Source organism: Ptychodera flava, chromosome 9 (genome assembly GCF_041260155.1).
Source record: "Ptychodera flava strain L36383 chromosome 9, AS_Pfla_20210202, whole genome shotgun sequence".
In the NCBI taxonomy this organism is placed as follows: Eukaryota; Metazoa; Hemichordata; class Enteropneusta; family Ptychoderidae; genus Ptychodera; species Ptychodera flava.
The window spans coordinates 45178453-45191617 of NC_091936.1; the positions used below are offsets into that span (position 1 = coordinate 45178453).

The 13165-nt window shown below is 37.8% G+C and overlaps 2 protein-coding genes across 2 annotated transcripts; one reads left to right on the forward strand and one right to left on the reverse strand.

Annotated features, from left to right (window-relative positions):
• Positions 1–51: 51 nt before the first annotated feature.
• LOC139141165 (arylsulfatase A-like) lies at positions 52–4961 on the reverse strand. The gene is made up of 5 exons (XM_070710779.1): positions 4392–4961; positions 3216–3857; positions 2785–2894; positions 1965–2110; positions 52–1622 (listed from the first exon to the last, which is right to left on the reverse strand). The coding sequence occupies exons 1-5, from the start codon at positions 4625–4627 to the stop codon at positions 1227–1229; spliced, it is 1530 nt and encodes a 509-aa protein (XP_070566880.1). The 5' UTR covers positions 4628–4961; the 3' UTR covers positions 52–1226.
• Positions 4962–7783: 2822 nt separating this feature from the next.
• LOC139141167 (histone acetyltransferase KAT5-like) lies at positions 7784–10971 on the forward strand. Its single transcript, XM_070710782.1, has one exon. The coding sequence runs from the start codon at positions 8001–8003 to the stop codon at positions 9324–9326; it is 1326 nt and encodes a 441-aa protein (XP_070566883.1). The 5' UTR covers positions 7784–8000; the 3' UTR covers positions 9327–10971.
• Positions 10972–13165: the final 2194 nt, after the last annotated feature.

A 13165-nucleotide genomic window follows, 5' to 3' on the forward strand; every position in this document is an offset into this window, starting at 1 on the left:
TTTGTGGTGTTATTATCAATCCCGATAAAAAATAAAACATTACAAAGGCACTTGAATAATAAACTTTATCAAAATGTAATCTACGAATGTGTCTACAAATTGTGGCACAACAGATGACTAAGTGTGAATGAGAGTTGATGCTGTAAGTACATGAAATTTGATTAAAAAATTCCAAAGGCATTCTCATTTGAAGAATAATAATACACTTTCAGTATTATATGAAATAAAATTTCTCTTTATGGAAAAAAGTAAACGTCTTCTCTGATGAGTATTGTCACAATATATCTATTGTGATAGAAGAAAGGTCTGCGTAAATTGTACAAATTACTGAGACATGAAAAACATAAACATCCAGAATTTACTATTTCCTGTATACCTGTTTGTAGTCAAAATCTGTAAATCTCACTGCAGGGGGAATCTGATGCTCCACTACAAAGTAAGGATACTGGCAAGTCAAAAGCTGGTCTGCAAACTCACAAAAACTTTTATCACAATGCTGTGTAGTTATCCTTACAGACATTTGCATCTTAGCAATAAGTGCAAACCATTTTCATAATCAATGTCATGTCAATTCATGTTTACATGATACATAATTTCTAGTAATACCACAAAACTGCTTGCAGTTGTAGGTTTCCCAGTACAGTGAGACTATTAACACATGTTATACCAGTGTGTACTACAGGAAATGTAAGATATGCTAATTATGTGATAACAGAAATTTGAACAAAATTCTATTCAGTTCCAAAGTCTTTTCTTTGATTTCTTTTGTGCCAGTCACAAGGTAAGGACTGCTTCAATGTACAGTCTAGACAGAAATAATGTGTTTTTGCAAGAGAACCATTCTGTGTAACTTTTTGAAGAGAAAGGTTGAAAGACAATGTAATGTTCAGTTTTAACCACTGTCTCTCTACTCCAGTGGTGGAAGAACTATGTGTTGGCTTTTCCATGATTTTATCCGAGTGAGTAATGTATATGTGCATTGTATCACAGATGAAACTCTACCTTTCTTCACATGCACAGGATTGCTGACAATAGGTTTCTTTCGCTTTTCAAAATTCAGCTTTTGCATCACTTTCCTAAAATTCTGTTTTGATCTTGATCCTGATCTCTTGGTTCATTTATTTTAATTCTTGGATTTGGAATGTATTTGTTGCAGGTGAAAATTCCCAATTTGGTGCCATGATGCACTGTCATCTTTGTTCAGCAGTAATTGCTGATTATCTGAACTAGTCACATCTGCAGCAGGATGGAAATGGATCACATCCAGGCTTGCAACATGGTTCCAGCCTACGATCTTTAGGTTTGTTCACTTGGCTTGTCCCCCATGTCATAGCTGCTTCAAACTTGATTTTCAATTTGTCAATATCTAGCAATATACTTGCATATTGTGATTTCATGTTCAGGTTGTAGAGTTCACCAGGGTCTTCATTCAGGTCAAAAAGGAGAGGAGGGTTGTGTTTGACTGTGTTGTTTGGGTGGCAGTCTGCGTCCGGGTTGTACATTCCTGACTGTGGGGAGCCCTCTGTGTAGTAATGTGCCTTGAAGTTTTTGTATCTCACAGCGTATGCACCAATCTTCTGCTCGGGAAATGCCGAGTAATAGAACATTGAATCACGTGGGCTCTGTGTTCAGTAAAGGGAAAAACAGGTTTCATTGATAAGTTCCTTGAATAGTAAACAAGGATGCACGAGAAGACACAACAAAACTGTCATGGTGCAAACTCTATTGAATACTTTTGGTTTCAGAGCTGATAGTATGTTCAGTGTATTTCATAGATAAAAACTATCCTTTCACTGAGATGCAATGAGTCCATAAAAAACAAAGCACCTTTTAAAATTGCGTGTCTCCGAAGTTTTGAACTACTGGAATAATTTTATGCCTGTGTAATAGTTTTATCTAACTCCATTATGATAATACTGCTAGATATAAATGCTTGGTGAAACAAATTGTGAAGATTCTGATACCTTTGACTGTTGAAACAATACAGATGACATGTCCATCCCATCAATGGTAACCTTTGGCAGGGAACCTCCACCAAGCTTTGTGATGGTAGGAAGCAAATCTAGAGTGGTAGTGAACTCCGGTGACCTTTGTCCTGGTGAAATTTGACCTGGATATATGCAAGTGGAAATGTTACGTTTGTAGTAGCAACTAAAGACTATGGTACAGTGTGTAGGATATCTAACAGATGCCAAAGATGCAGCCATAAAGGTAGACGTCTTTCCAGTAATTTTATCATATCTATGATAATTCAGAAATTATTTTCATCTTTTTTTTGGTTACAGTGTTCTCTAAGGGCACTTTAAATAAAGTTATTGTTTGCCGTCCACATGCTGGTAGGTTTTCGGAGAAAATTAAGAAAACAAACACAATGTTAACATTATAAAACAAATAAAAATATTATTTTTCCAAAGGAAACCAAATAAAAATTGAGCTTATGTTAATCCACTTGTGTTTTTTATCTGTGTTTTTTTTCCCTGGCTGGCTGGTTGATTTTTCAAAAATCCAATGACGGCAAAACAAAGAATTTTCTTTAAATGGCCTAAACTCAAAGGACTTAATTACAAAATGGCGTCATTGTACATATGAAGGAAGTTGTGATTAATATTTGTGAACCTTCTACAGTTTTGGCAACATGTATGGTCGGCTCAAAAGAAACTCTACTTCAAGTTACTTGAACCTGAGATATGCAAATCATAGGGTAATCTATGCAAATATTTTTGTTGATCGTGTTCAAACTTATAGAAGCCATATTTAGTTGCCATGGTTAGAACAGATACTCACCTGGCCAGTATGCAATAGCTGGTACTCTATGTCCACCTTCATACGTTGTAGCCTTGCCACATTTTAACATACCTGAACTACCACCATAGTACATATCTCTCAATGCAGCACTAAAATAGTGAAAAGATAAGTTTTTATTACAGCTGTTACACATTTAAAGATTCATTGCTATACTCAAACTGTGAACATTATAGTAAAATTGTAAAAAGTTTTGTTTTGAGCTCATCAATAAATTATTAATACCAGCAACTTTGGTTGTACTGATGTTTAACTAGACATGACATAAATGAATGTTGAGTCTAACAATGCTTTGCTGGGCTTCAAATAATTACCCTGATCAGCTCATTGAAATCACTGCAATGACTCCACAGGTCAAGGACTTTGCTGAATCTGAGTGTGACAGTCCAAAGAAATAGATATCATTTACTTACCCATTGTCTGAGGTGAAGAAGACAAACGTATTGTTTTCAATCCCATTCTCTCTGAGTTGGTCAATGACCTGACCAACACTCCAGTCAATCTCAGCCAGGGAATCTCCGTAGATTCCCCGCTCAGTAAAATTCCGGAACCTCTTCCCGGCAAACTGTGGAAAATGGCAGTGGTTGAAGGCATAGTACAGGAAGAATGGACTTCCCTCCCGTGCACTTTGTGAGATGAAATCTCTGGCAAAGCTGGAATAATCTTCCATAAGAGTCATCAAGTCAGCCGGTTGTTGGGTGATTTTAGTATCCTGGAAAATTGGACAGTATGTGTTGTCAAATCCACATTTGTCACCTCCAAAGACACTCCATTGACAGCCCACATTCGGATAGAAACATTTCTCACATGGACATGCTCCATGGACATATGGGATGCCAAAATATCTCTCAAATCCATAATTAGTAGGAAAGTGAACCAAATCTTTGCCGATGCCAAGATCCCATTTACCAATCATAGCTGTCCGATATCCTTGGTTCTTCAAGATCTGAGCAATGGTGGTCTCATTCCTTGGAAGTCCACCTGTAGAGTCCGGACTCAGAACAAATGGATAGATTCCAGAGCGTATCTGATAACGGCCAGTCAACAAAGCTGCTCTAATGAAATATTGAAAATAGAATAATAATTTTGTCATCACCTTGCATATATTATATGGAAAGATCAGCAAATAAAAGTCATTTCATACTTGACAACTCCAGATATTCTATCAAGTATTGACTTCCTTTGAAAAGGTCCAAACAATTTCTGATGGCCAAAATGCACTGCAAGTGAAGTTGATCTCTGTATTCTATATTATGATTTCAGATAGAATATAAACCATTGCGCAATATAAACTAGAATCTCTAACTTTGTTTTTTCTCAGTGTCCCTGTTGATAAATATCCATAATTTCTTATCTTGGTGTAAATCATTGTACAGCTTTTATAGACCTGTAAACGGTGTGGAAATAACTTCAGCCATTAATGTTCACTCCCAAGGTACACTGACACACCATCAGATACCATGGACTTCTTCTGGTACATACACAATTTTACATGGAATACCATGAAGGTAGAAGTGAGAGTCTGGTTTCTACCTCCATGGTATACCTACTCAAAACGATAATACGCACAAAACTGAGAAGATATATACCTCGATGGACTGCAAAGATTGGCCGCACTGTAGAATGAAGTCAACAAAAGCCCGTCTTCAGCCATTTTGTTCAAGTTTGGCGTGAAAGAAGTTGGGTGACCGTAACAGCCCAGATCTCCATAGCCGACATCGTCGGCAAACAGTATGACAACGTTGGGCTTACTCGAAGACGCGTGAATCCTCAGAAAAATCAGTAGGAACATTCCGAGTTTATAGTTCACCATCTCGTATTTCATACTTTAGTCGCAGTTTAGTGTTATGTTACGACAACGAGAACAAGATTTTGAAAAAACGCCCCCTGCAACAAGTATTTGTAGGTCTTCTGCAACTGACTACGGATTGCGCGGAATTGCGGGGTTTCGGGAAGGCAAAGCTTTGGGGCCTAACTAACTGCTAAAACCGTACATGGCAAATTGTGGAAGAAGTTTGGTGAAAGTGAAACATTCGTCCAACGAGGACACTGGGTCACAGAACGTTCCGACAACGGTATAGTGAACAGTGAAGTGCACCAGCACAGCGCCCGGCACACAAAACTGTTGTTGTCGAGCAGCGTATCATGTGATTTGTCATGTGACCATAAAGGTGAGTGACCTTGTGGTGTCGCGCACAGCTGGTTCTCTGGAAACATGTGGACTTCAAGCTACTCAAGGCCGGAGAATATCTCATCCTATCTTCTTTTTTGACACAATTTAGTATCTTGATTTTTTTTTAAAGCCATTAATCGTACAAACATTAGCTCAAAAAACAAAACAAAACAAACCAAGAACAATACATCTTGCAGGAAGATGTCAACAGTCAAGTGTTCCCAGTATTATAACACACCTCTGCATATATTAATACCGTTTTCCAGTTGAATCCAAGAAATTTGATCATAGTCAGTTTGTGGTTCAATTAAAGCGATTCGCACAAAAGAAACGCAATTAATTCAAAACAAGCATAATTATGGCAATTTGAAAAATATGCCTGCTTAAAATAAGGCAAACCTGTCTTTGTGGTCACCTCTAATTCTAGTATGCAGGGGTCATCTGGTAGGACTAACTAGCAGTCCCGTATGATTTTATATGTTGAAGGTCCTCTACGGAACAACCAACTCTCTAATAATGCGATGCAATTGTTCCAATGAGTTTGGTGCAAAACCTAAATAGTCACGGTCAGCATAAGCTTATCTGACAGTGAACAACCTTTGTCAAAATATGTTTAGACTGACGGTAAGAAATGACTCATGTTTGTTCCGCAAAATTTCAAAACACCCCTTATCTGAGAATTTTTAAAGGAAAAGACCAGGAAAAAGACACTCTTATTATGGGGTAGAAAGTTATGCTCTGCCTATTGGGGGGGGGCACCTGAAAATTTTTTGGTTCCCGTTTTTTTACGATTCGAAAGTTTGGTGGGTAATTCAATGAAAATTTGATAACATTTTAATGTCATCCAATTGTTGCAATTTTAGTAAAAATTAAACAAAATCTAGAACCATTTTGTCACATTTCATTACTTTTGTCTCGAAAAAATCTAAAACTGTATGAATTTTTGTAAAAACCCAAACAAGTAGGCCTAGCATAGGGGCAGAAGCTGCAACTGTTGATAATTTTTTTCAATATTTCTACGTAGTATATCTAACACAGTTTTCTTGCTGTCTCCCTACAGCATGCTGAAACCAAATATTATTATTAAAATGTCGACAAAAGCTTGCATTTATGAATATTGGGTAATAATCCAATTAGAGTCTAGACTGAAAGTATTTGTGAATGATACAAACACTGGCTAAATATTCATAGGCTGTGGCGGCAAGCTGAATACTGGACAGTTCAACACGCTGTAGGAAGTAGAAAAAGAATACAGTTGTATAAATAGGCTGAACGAAATTATTGTCAAAATTATCAAAGTTATCGTAATACAGCTACTGCCCTGCTACTGCCCGCGGGCAGTGTCACTGTCACAGGCTGCATACCGGCAGTGACAGAGATAGCTTTGACTTTGAAGTTGCTGAAGAGTTCGGTTGATGTGACACTCATGACAGTGAAACATAGTTGTACACAAGATCAGGCAAGAGAGCAACACATGGAAGACCAGGAGACTTGAAAGTTATCAGGGATTTTTGAATTCTGGCATATGAGAATAATCAAATATTAAAGAAAAAAGATGAGGTGACCATGCTTGATTTTCTAAATTTTCACATTTTCATCGTAAAATAACACAAAAGTAAAACTTTGTACAGTAAAGACTATAATTCAGAATTACTATTATTACAACAAAAAATTCAGAGATTAAAACATGTATTTGATAGAAAGTTTCAACCTTCCAGTATAATCAATTTTGTAAAACTTATAAGTAGCATCTAATGTAGCCAGGAATTCACAATTTGCATACTCTCTCATGATCGTCATTTTGTGTGGTCTTCAGCAGGTGCCATTGGCCTTGCAAGATCGAGATTGATTAACTCGAGTCGGCTTTTAACTCATAATTCAAAAAATGTCCTCTGATGTGTTTTAAAATGAATCAGTTTAGGAACTTGCCTTAGGAATATGGCCCTACAAACTGCTAATAACAGGTAATGTTGAATATGTGCGAGCAGAAACGCCAAATACAGGTTTATTTTTTCTTTACGTGCATGATAATTGGGGGGACTTGAAAATTTTTGAGGATATCGAGGGGGGACTAATTTTTGAGAGTATAGAGGGAGGGAGGGTCTAAAAAAAGATTTGAATCGCGATTCCTCCACCCCAACCGTTATTTGTGAATGCAGCCTTACGATGGTACATTAAAAAAAAAAAAAAAAACATCAAATAGAGTTTTGATACTTTGACACTCATGGCATCGCTTTTAACTGTTATAGTTACCAGGATAATTTTCTGAGATTCTCGTTGTGACCGGTCGTCGAGGGGAGAAAAGTTCATCTACATCTTTACTCACAGAGATAAAGTACCACTTCCGAAATTTATTTCTTGTACTTAAGTTCCTCCCCCAGCAGCAGCTTTATCCAGTGTTTGTTGAATTTTGTAAATTTTGCCTTACCACCATACTCCCTGAGCATGTTTTTGAGCAATAGGGCCTACCTTAAAGTAAAGTCAAGTAGGCCTACATGTAGGCTAATAACCTAAATCATCAAACAGTTCTCATAAGCTTATAGTAAATCAAAAACAATGCAAATTATCGAGAAATTCGTATTATCAAAAGAGTAATAAACTCGAACCAAGCAACTAAAATTCATAATCTCTATGCAAAATCTGCAGTCATGGATACAAGTGAACTCATATGCCAGGACCTCTCGTCTCAAACGCATATGCCTGAGCTCGTAGCTCTTGTTGATCAGACGACTATCCTCTACCCTACTATGACATAGAGGGCGTTCACATATTTGAGAAAATTTTGTCATCCGGGCTCTTCAGCTAGCAGTTGGACTGTTCGTTGATCAACGAAACACCCAGGGAAAGTTGGTAAAACCGAAACCATCAGACCTCGCACAAGCGGGTGGTTGGACAGAAAATATTCGGTTACATAGAGAGCTAGTGCAACAGCGGTTCTGAATATACTGTTGCCGGGATTCCTTTACGGACTGTAGCAGAGAAAAGTCAAAATTTCGACAGGCCGGTCTTCGTACATAGTTTCAAGATGGCGGAGAATGGTTTACATGTCTACGATATGGTGGTAGAGGGCTGTCGACTTCCGGTAAGGATGGCCGGTAGCGATGAATGGCCTCTTGCAGAAGTACTCAGCCGAAAAGACAACGGTGATGCGAATCCCATGTTTTATGTGCATTATTTAGACTTCAACAAACGTTTAGATGAGTGGGTTACTGTCGATCGGGTTAATATAGAGAAGCTGCAGTTTCCCAAGAAAGACAACAAAACACCTCAGAAGGAAGGCAAGGCACCAAGTTCAAGAGCATCAACACCAGAAAAGGAGTTGCAGAATGGGGGTATGGCCAGGACCAAATCCACTGCCGGCAGGAAACGGAAACTTCCGATTGACAGCGAAGATTCGCAAGATAGTTTGCCACCCCAGTCACTGGTACCCACCAAGGGACCAAGGCAGACAGGTAGCTTAGTGGATAAAACACACGATGACGTAATCACTCGGATGAAGAACATCGACATGGTAGAACTTGGCAGGCACCGGATAAAACCCTGGTACTTTTCACCGTATCCGATAGAGCTGACAAACTGTCCAATTATCTACCTGTGTGAGTTTTGCCTGAAATACATGAAGAGTGTCAAATGTTTGCAGAGGCACAGAGCAAAGTGTAACCTACAACATCCACCAGGAAATGAAATATACCGTAAAAACACCATATCTTTCTTTGAGATTGATGGAAGAAAACACAAGAACTATTCACAAAACCTGTGTCTACTAGCCAAACTGTTCTTGGACCATAAAACATTATACTATGACACAGACCCATTCTTGTTTTATGTTATGACAGAGTATGATTCTCGTGGATATCATATAGTAGGGTACTTCTCAAAAGAGAAAGAATCCACAGAAGACTACAATGTAGCTTGCATTCTAACTTTGCCGCCGTACCAAAGAATGGGATATGGGAAGCTGCTGATTGAATTCAGTTACGTCCTGTCCAAGTTTGAAGGTAAAACTGGGTCTCCAGAAAAGCCCCTGTCTGACTTGGGACTTCTGTCGTACAGGAGCTACTGGTCTCAGGCCATCTTTGAAATTCTGTTGAATCTCAAAGGGGAGAATGGTGAGCGGCCACAGATCACCATCAATGAGATATGTGAGATGACCAGCATAAGGAAGGAGGATGTGATATCTACCTTGCAACATCTTGCCCTGATAAACTACTACAAGGGTCAGTATATTGTAACACTGTGCAAGGATGTCACTGATGGACACATGAAGGCCATGCAGAAGAGGAAAATTAGAATTGATCCAAAGTGTCTGCATTGGCAGCCAAAGGACTGGTCAAAGAGGGGTAAATGGTGAACTTTACCCTGAGGAGGGTGCCTGTCTGACCAGGGACTAGGAATTTATTCTGTAATATAGATCTGCAATGTGTAATGATTTCTCTTTTGCACAATATTTATCAAGAAGTGAAAATTGAAATATGTTTTGTGAAAGCACTTGAAATGTTTCAAGGTTTTAGGTTATTTTTGAAATGAAATACATCATCACAAGATTAAGACTTCAGTTTTGAGATAAAACTACGTTAATGTATTTTCTTTCAACATCTGGGTTTGTCTGGCTTTGCTAGTAGGTACCATAATTCTTCACTTCTTACCTTATACAATAAAGTATAAGGCTTGAAGAGCACTGAACAAAGAATCTGCAGTGCTTCGATAGACCTTGTAGAAATGTTGGTAGTCTGCATATCAAAGCCAAAGCTGCAACAGTGTACTTTGCCATGTGTCCTCCCAGGCTTGTCACTTTCCTATCTGCCAAAATCAGTAAAATGCAGTATTTAGCCAAAACCTATATGTATATTGTCACCTTCTTGGCATGATATGTAAGAGTGGGTCAAGTCAGTAACAATTATGTTCACAGACTCTATTTTTTGAGATTATTCCAAATGTTGTTCAACTCTTTGTTAGCATGCAACGTATGGGGCATGTTGCGCCTCATTTGTTTGAACCAAGTGTATGTGATAGTGACATATCAACTTGCAGGATAATGGGTTAAACTTCAAAAGTGCTTGTAAATTTTGTTCTGTTTGTAAAAGATAAGATTCTTGTTTTGTAATCTGAAAGCTATGTCAAAATGCCAAAGTTTTGAACTTGTAAACCCGGCCTGTACATTATGTAATGTTAAAATTCATTGTTGACCATGTGATTAATTTTAAGTCTTGACTAGAATACCGGTATATGAATAATAGCTGCGCACACCATATTATACAGGATAACACAATGTTGTGTCGGCAAGGTTGATTTTTGTTAGTTTCAAATTACTCCAGGGAGCTTAAAAAGGAAATCTAACCAGTTTCTAGAACAAGAATGATGAAAACACCATCCAGAGTTGCAGCTTTTGTCACTTCAAAGATGTGAAGTAACCAAATAATATATGTACACATCTTCAACTCTTTTCTCTCAAGCATATGACAAAAGAGAAATTAATTTTCAGAACAGATGCCAGGTTATATCAACATATCAAGAGACACTAACTTTTCACTGCCTATTTTGTAACTTTTGCATAAACAGAATTTGCTTTTATATCATGCCGATGTTTTTTTACTCTAACATGTTGAATATGCCTTCACACATGTCGTGGATTAGATGTATGGTTTTGACGTGAAAGGAGGGTATGATTAAATTGATAGGCAGTGTGGTGTCAGAATAGATGTATGGAAATTGAAAAGAAAAATTAACACTTTTGAAAGAGATTTTTAAAATTCATTGCATCAATTTGCAGTCAATCTAATTTATTTTCAAATGGTGTTTGCACAGAAATGTAATAGAGTTTGTATAGAATGATCCTTTTTTTGCAGTTTCTTTGTGAAAAGATCTTACGATTCTACATTCAGGTGTGTTGCACTCATTTCTTTCCACAAGTGTACAGTTGAATGCAATGAATGGTCTTTTGAGTTGTAAGTAGTTCCAAGTTATATTTCATTTCTATTAAACTTAATTTAAATATCAAAATCCTATATTGTTGAGTCACGCAATCCAACCATCCAAGGATATATATCTGTATGCACATTTTAACAAAGAGATACAAAATACCTCTGAGATTTACTAGTAATGTCCTTTTTCTGCCACTATTAAACTTGCAAATTCAAAAATAATGAACAATACCAGTATTATTATTCTAACCATTATTATATAGACAAAAAAATTACATTTCCCAAAATAACATTCCTTGTTTGGAGCACTGATGTGTATTGCTGCGAAAACGAGCCCTGCCACTCCTTGACGTGTTCTGCTCCAATGACCAAGCTACCCGAGTGGCAGAGGCTACGGATTCGCAGCAATGATGTGTATTGATTGGACATGTCAAGTCAAATTAAAGTCATAGTGTTGGATGCGTCTTCTATCAATCCTTTCACCACCATGGTTTGGCCCAAATCCTTTGCTATCAATAGTAACTGTTAACTTAGACCGGCCCCCAGTCGCCTGGCTTTTTTCGGCAGCAGTTAGGCTCACCAAGGCCAAGTTCACCTCACGATCTATGCAACAGCCTATCACTTAGCATGACAGTCTGCTGAAGATTAGTCCTTCAATATATTCTGTTTTGATATTTACATGCCAACACACTACTATAGACTCATTGGTTGACAAGTTAAATTTGTCCCATATCTGTATCTTCTCTGGTGAAAATAAAATATTACCTGGTATTGAATTATGAAGCTAAAAGACCAAAATTTTCAATCCCAGTCATCATTGACACATGTGTTCATGGTAACATAAAAGAAATTACGCTGTGAATATTTTGCTTGATCCAATCAAAATCCAGTGGGCAACTGTAAAAATGAATGCATGCATCCATCTATGTCAGCCTTAGATGTCCTGCATTCCATCCACACGTACAAATTTTTAAGATTACCTGTTCTCCTAGGCATTTGAAAGTAGGTACATGTAAGTTCATGCGAATTACATATGCTCTAAGTGAAAACTGCAGTAGTTTGTGCACAGGTGAACTGAAAATGAATAGTCTAAAAATATGTATAAATTGTAATTATGAAACATTGATATCACTAATACTGAGTTAATATTTCATCCAGGTTGAGCTTCCTTTCTGCAGAGCAGCACTTGATATAATTGCTGTATGTGTACAAGTTGTGTATGGCATAGGCCGGCCAGGGCGTCCAATTTACAAGGAGTATACACTCCTAGTATATTGGACGTCCCGGCTGGCCTTTGTTATACTATGGTCATACACAACTCATACATGTATAGTGATTTTATCAAGTGCTAGTCTACAGAAAGAAATGGCGTACATGACTCTGTGATCTCATTTGATCAGATGTCAGTTTAGCCTAGACTTCTATTCGTCCGCTTGCCTCCGTACCTCCGACCCACTACCGTCTAGTCTCGTGAGCAGTATTTCGAGCTAGAGTTGTAAAAACTGCTCATTTGAATGTCAATGGTCGCCAACTGAGACCCTGACGTCACTAGCGTCCCTTTCAAAGTCAATCACTGAAAATGACCCTCTCATGATTGGCCTATGACTTGGTTGGGCAGAGCTGCAGTGTCAACACGATTAACATATTTGACGTCATATTAATTAGCTCTGCCCACGTCAGGGTCTCAGTTGGCGACCATTGACATTCAAATGAGCAGTTTTTACAACTCTAGCTCAAAATACTGCTCATGAGACTAGACGGTAGTGGGTCGGAGGGGCGGAGGCAAGCGGACGAATAGAATTCTAGGCTGTCCGTTTGGTAAGCCAAATTTGATTGGTGTTGGACAAGCGGTTTCAGATAAGATATTTTGGCCAACACAAAAAATTTGGCTCAAACAATAGCTCATACAAATTTTTTCCATCAGATAATCAACTTTGACAGTCATCTATACATCTATATTTACAAACAATATTTTAAAAAGTCAAAAAAACTTTTTTGACTAAAAAAGAAATTAGCCATACAATTTGCATATAACATTTTCATAATCATTGGGAGCATTTAGTATTAAAATCAGCCGAGGAACATACCTCATAGTTTTAAAAGAGCTTTGGGAGAATAACTTGTATTTATCTTAAAGAACTATTGTACCCCCCCCCCCCCCCCCCCCATAGAAATAGGTAAATTTTATCATTGGAATCGGAATGTCATTTCTAAGAATCTACAAACCAAGTTTGAAAGCTATTAGATAAACGCTTTCGTCGGAGATGTT

Excerpts from the sequence above, each read along its gene's own strand:
- LOC139141165 (XM_070710779.1), bottom strand. The coding sequence starts at position 4,627 with ATGAAATACGAGATGGTGAACTATAAACTCGGAATGTTCCTACTGATT. Across the intron at positions 3,858-4,391 it reads AATCTTTGCAGTCCATCGAG|AGCAGCTTTGTTGACTGGCC; the intron begins GTATATATCTTC and ends ATATTTCATTAG. Across the intron at positions 2,895-3,215 it reads TTCTTCACCTCAGACAATGG|TGCTGCATTGAGAGATATGT; the intron begins GTAAGTAAATGA and ends TCACTATTTTAG.
- LOC139141167 (XM_070710782.1), top strand. The coding sequence starts at position 8,001 with ATGGCGGAGAATGGTTTACATGTCTACGATATGGTGGTAGAGGGCTGT.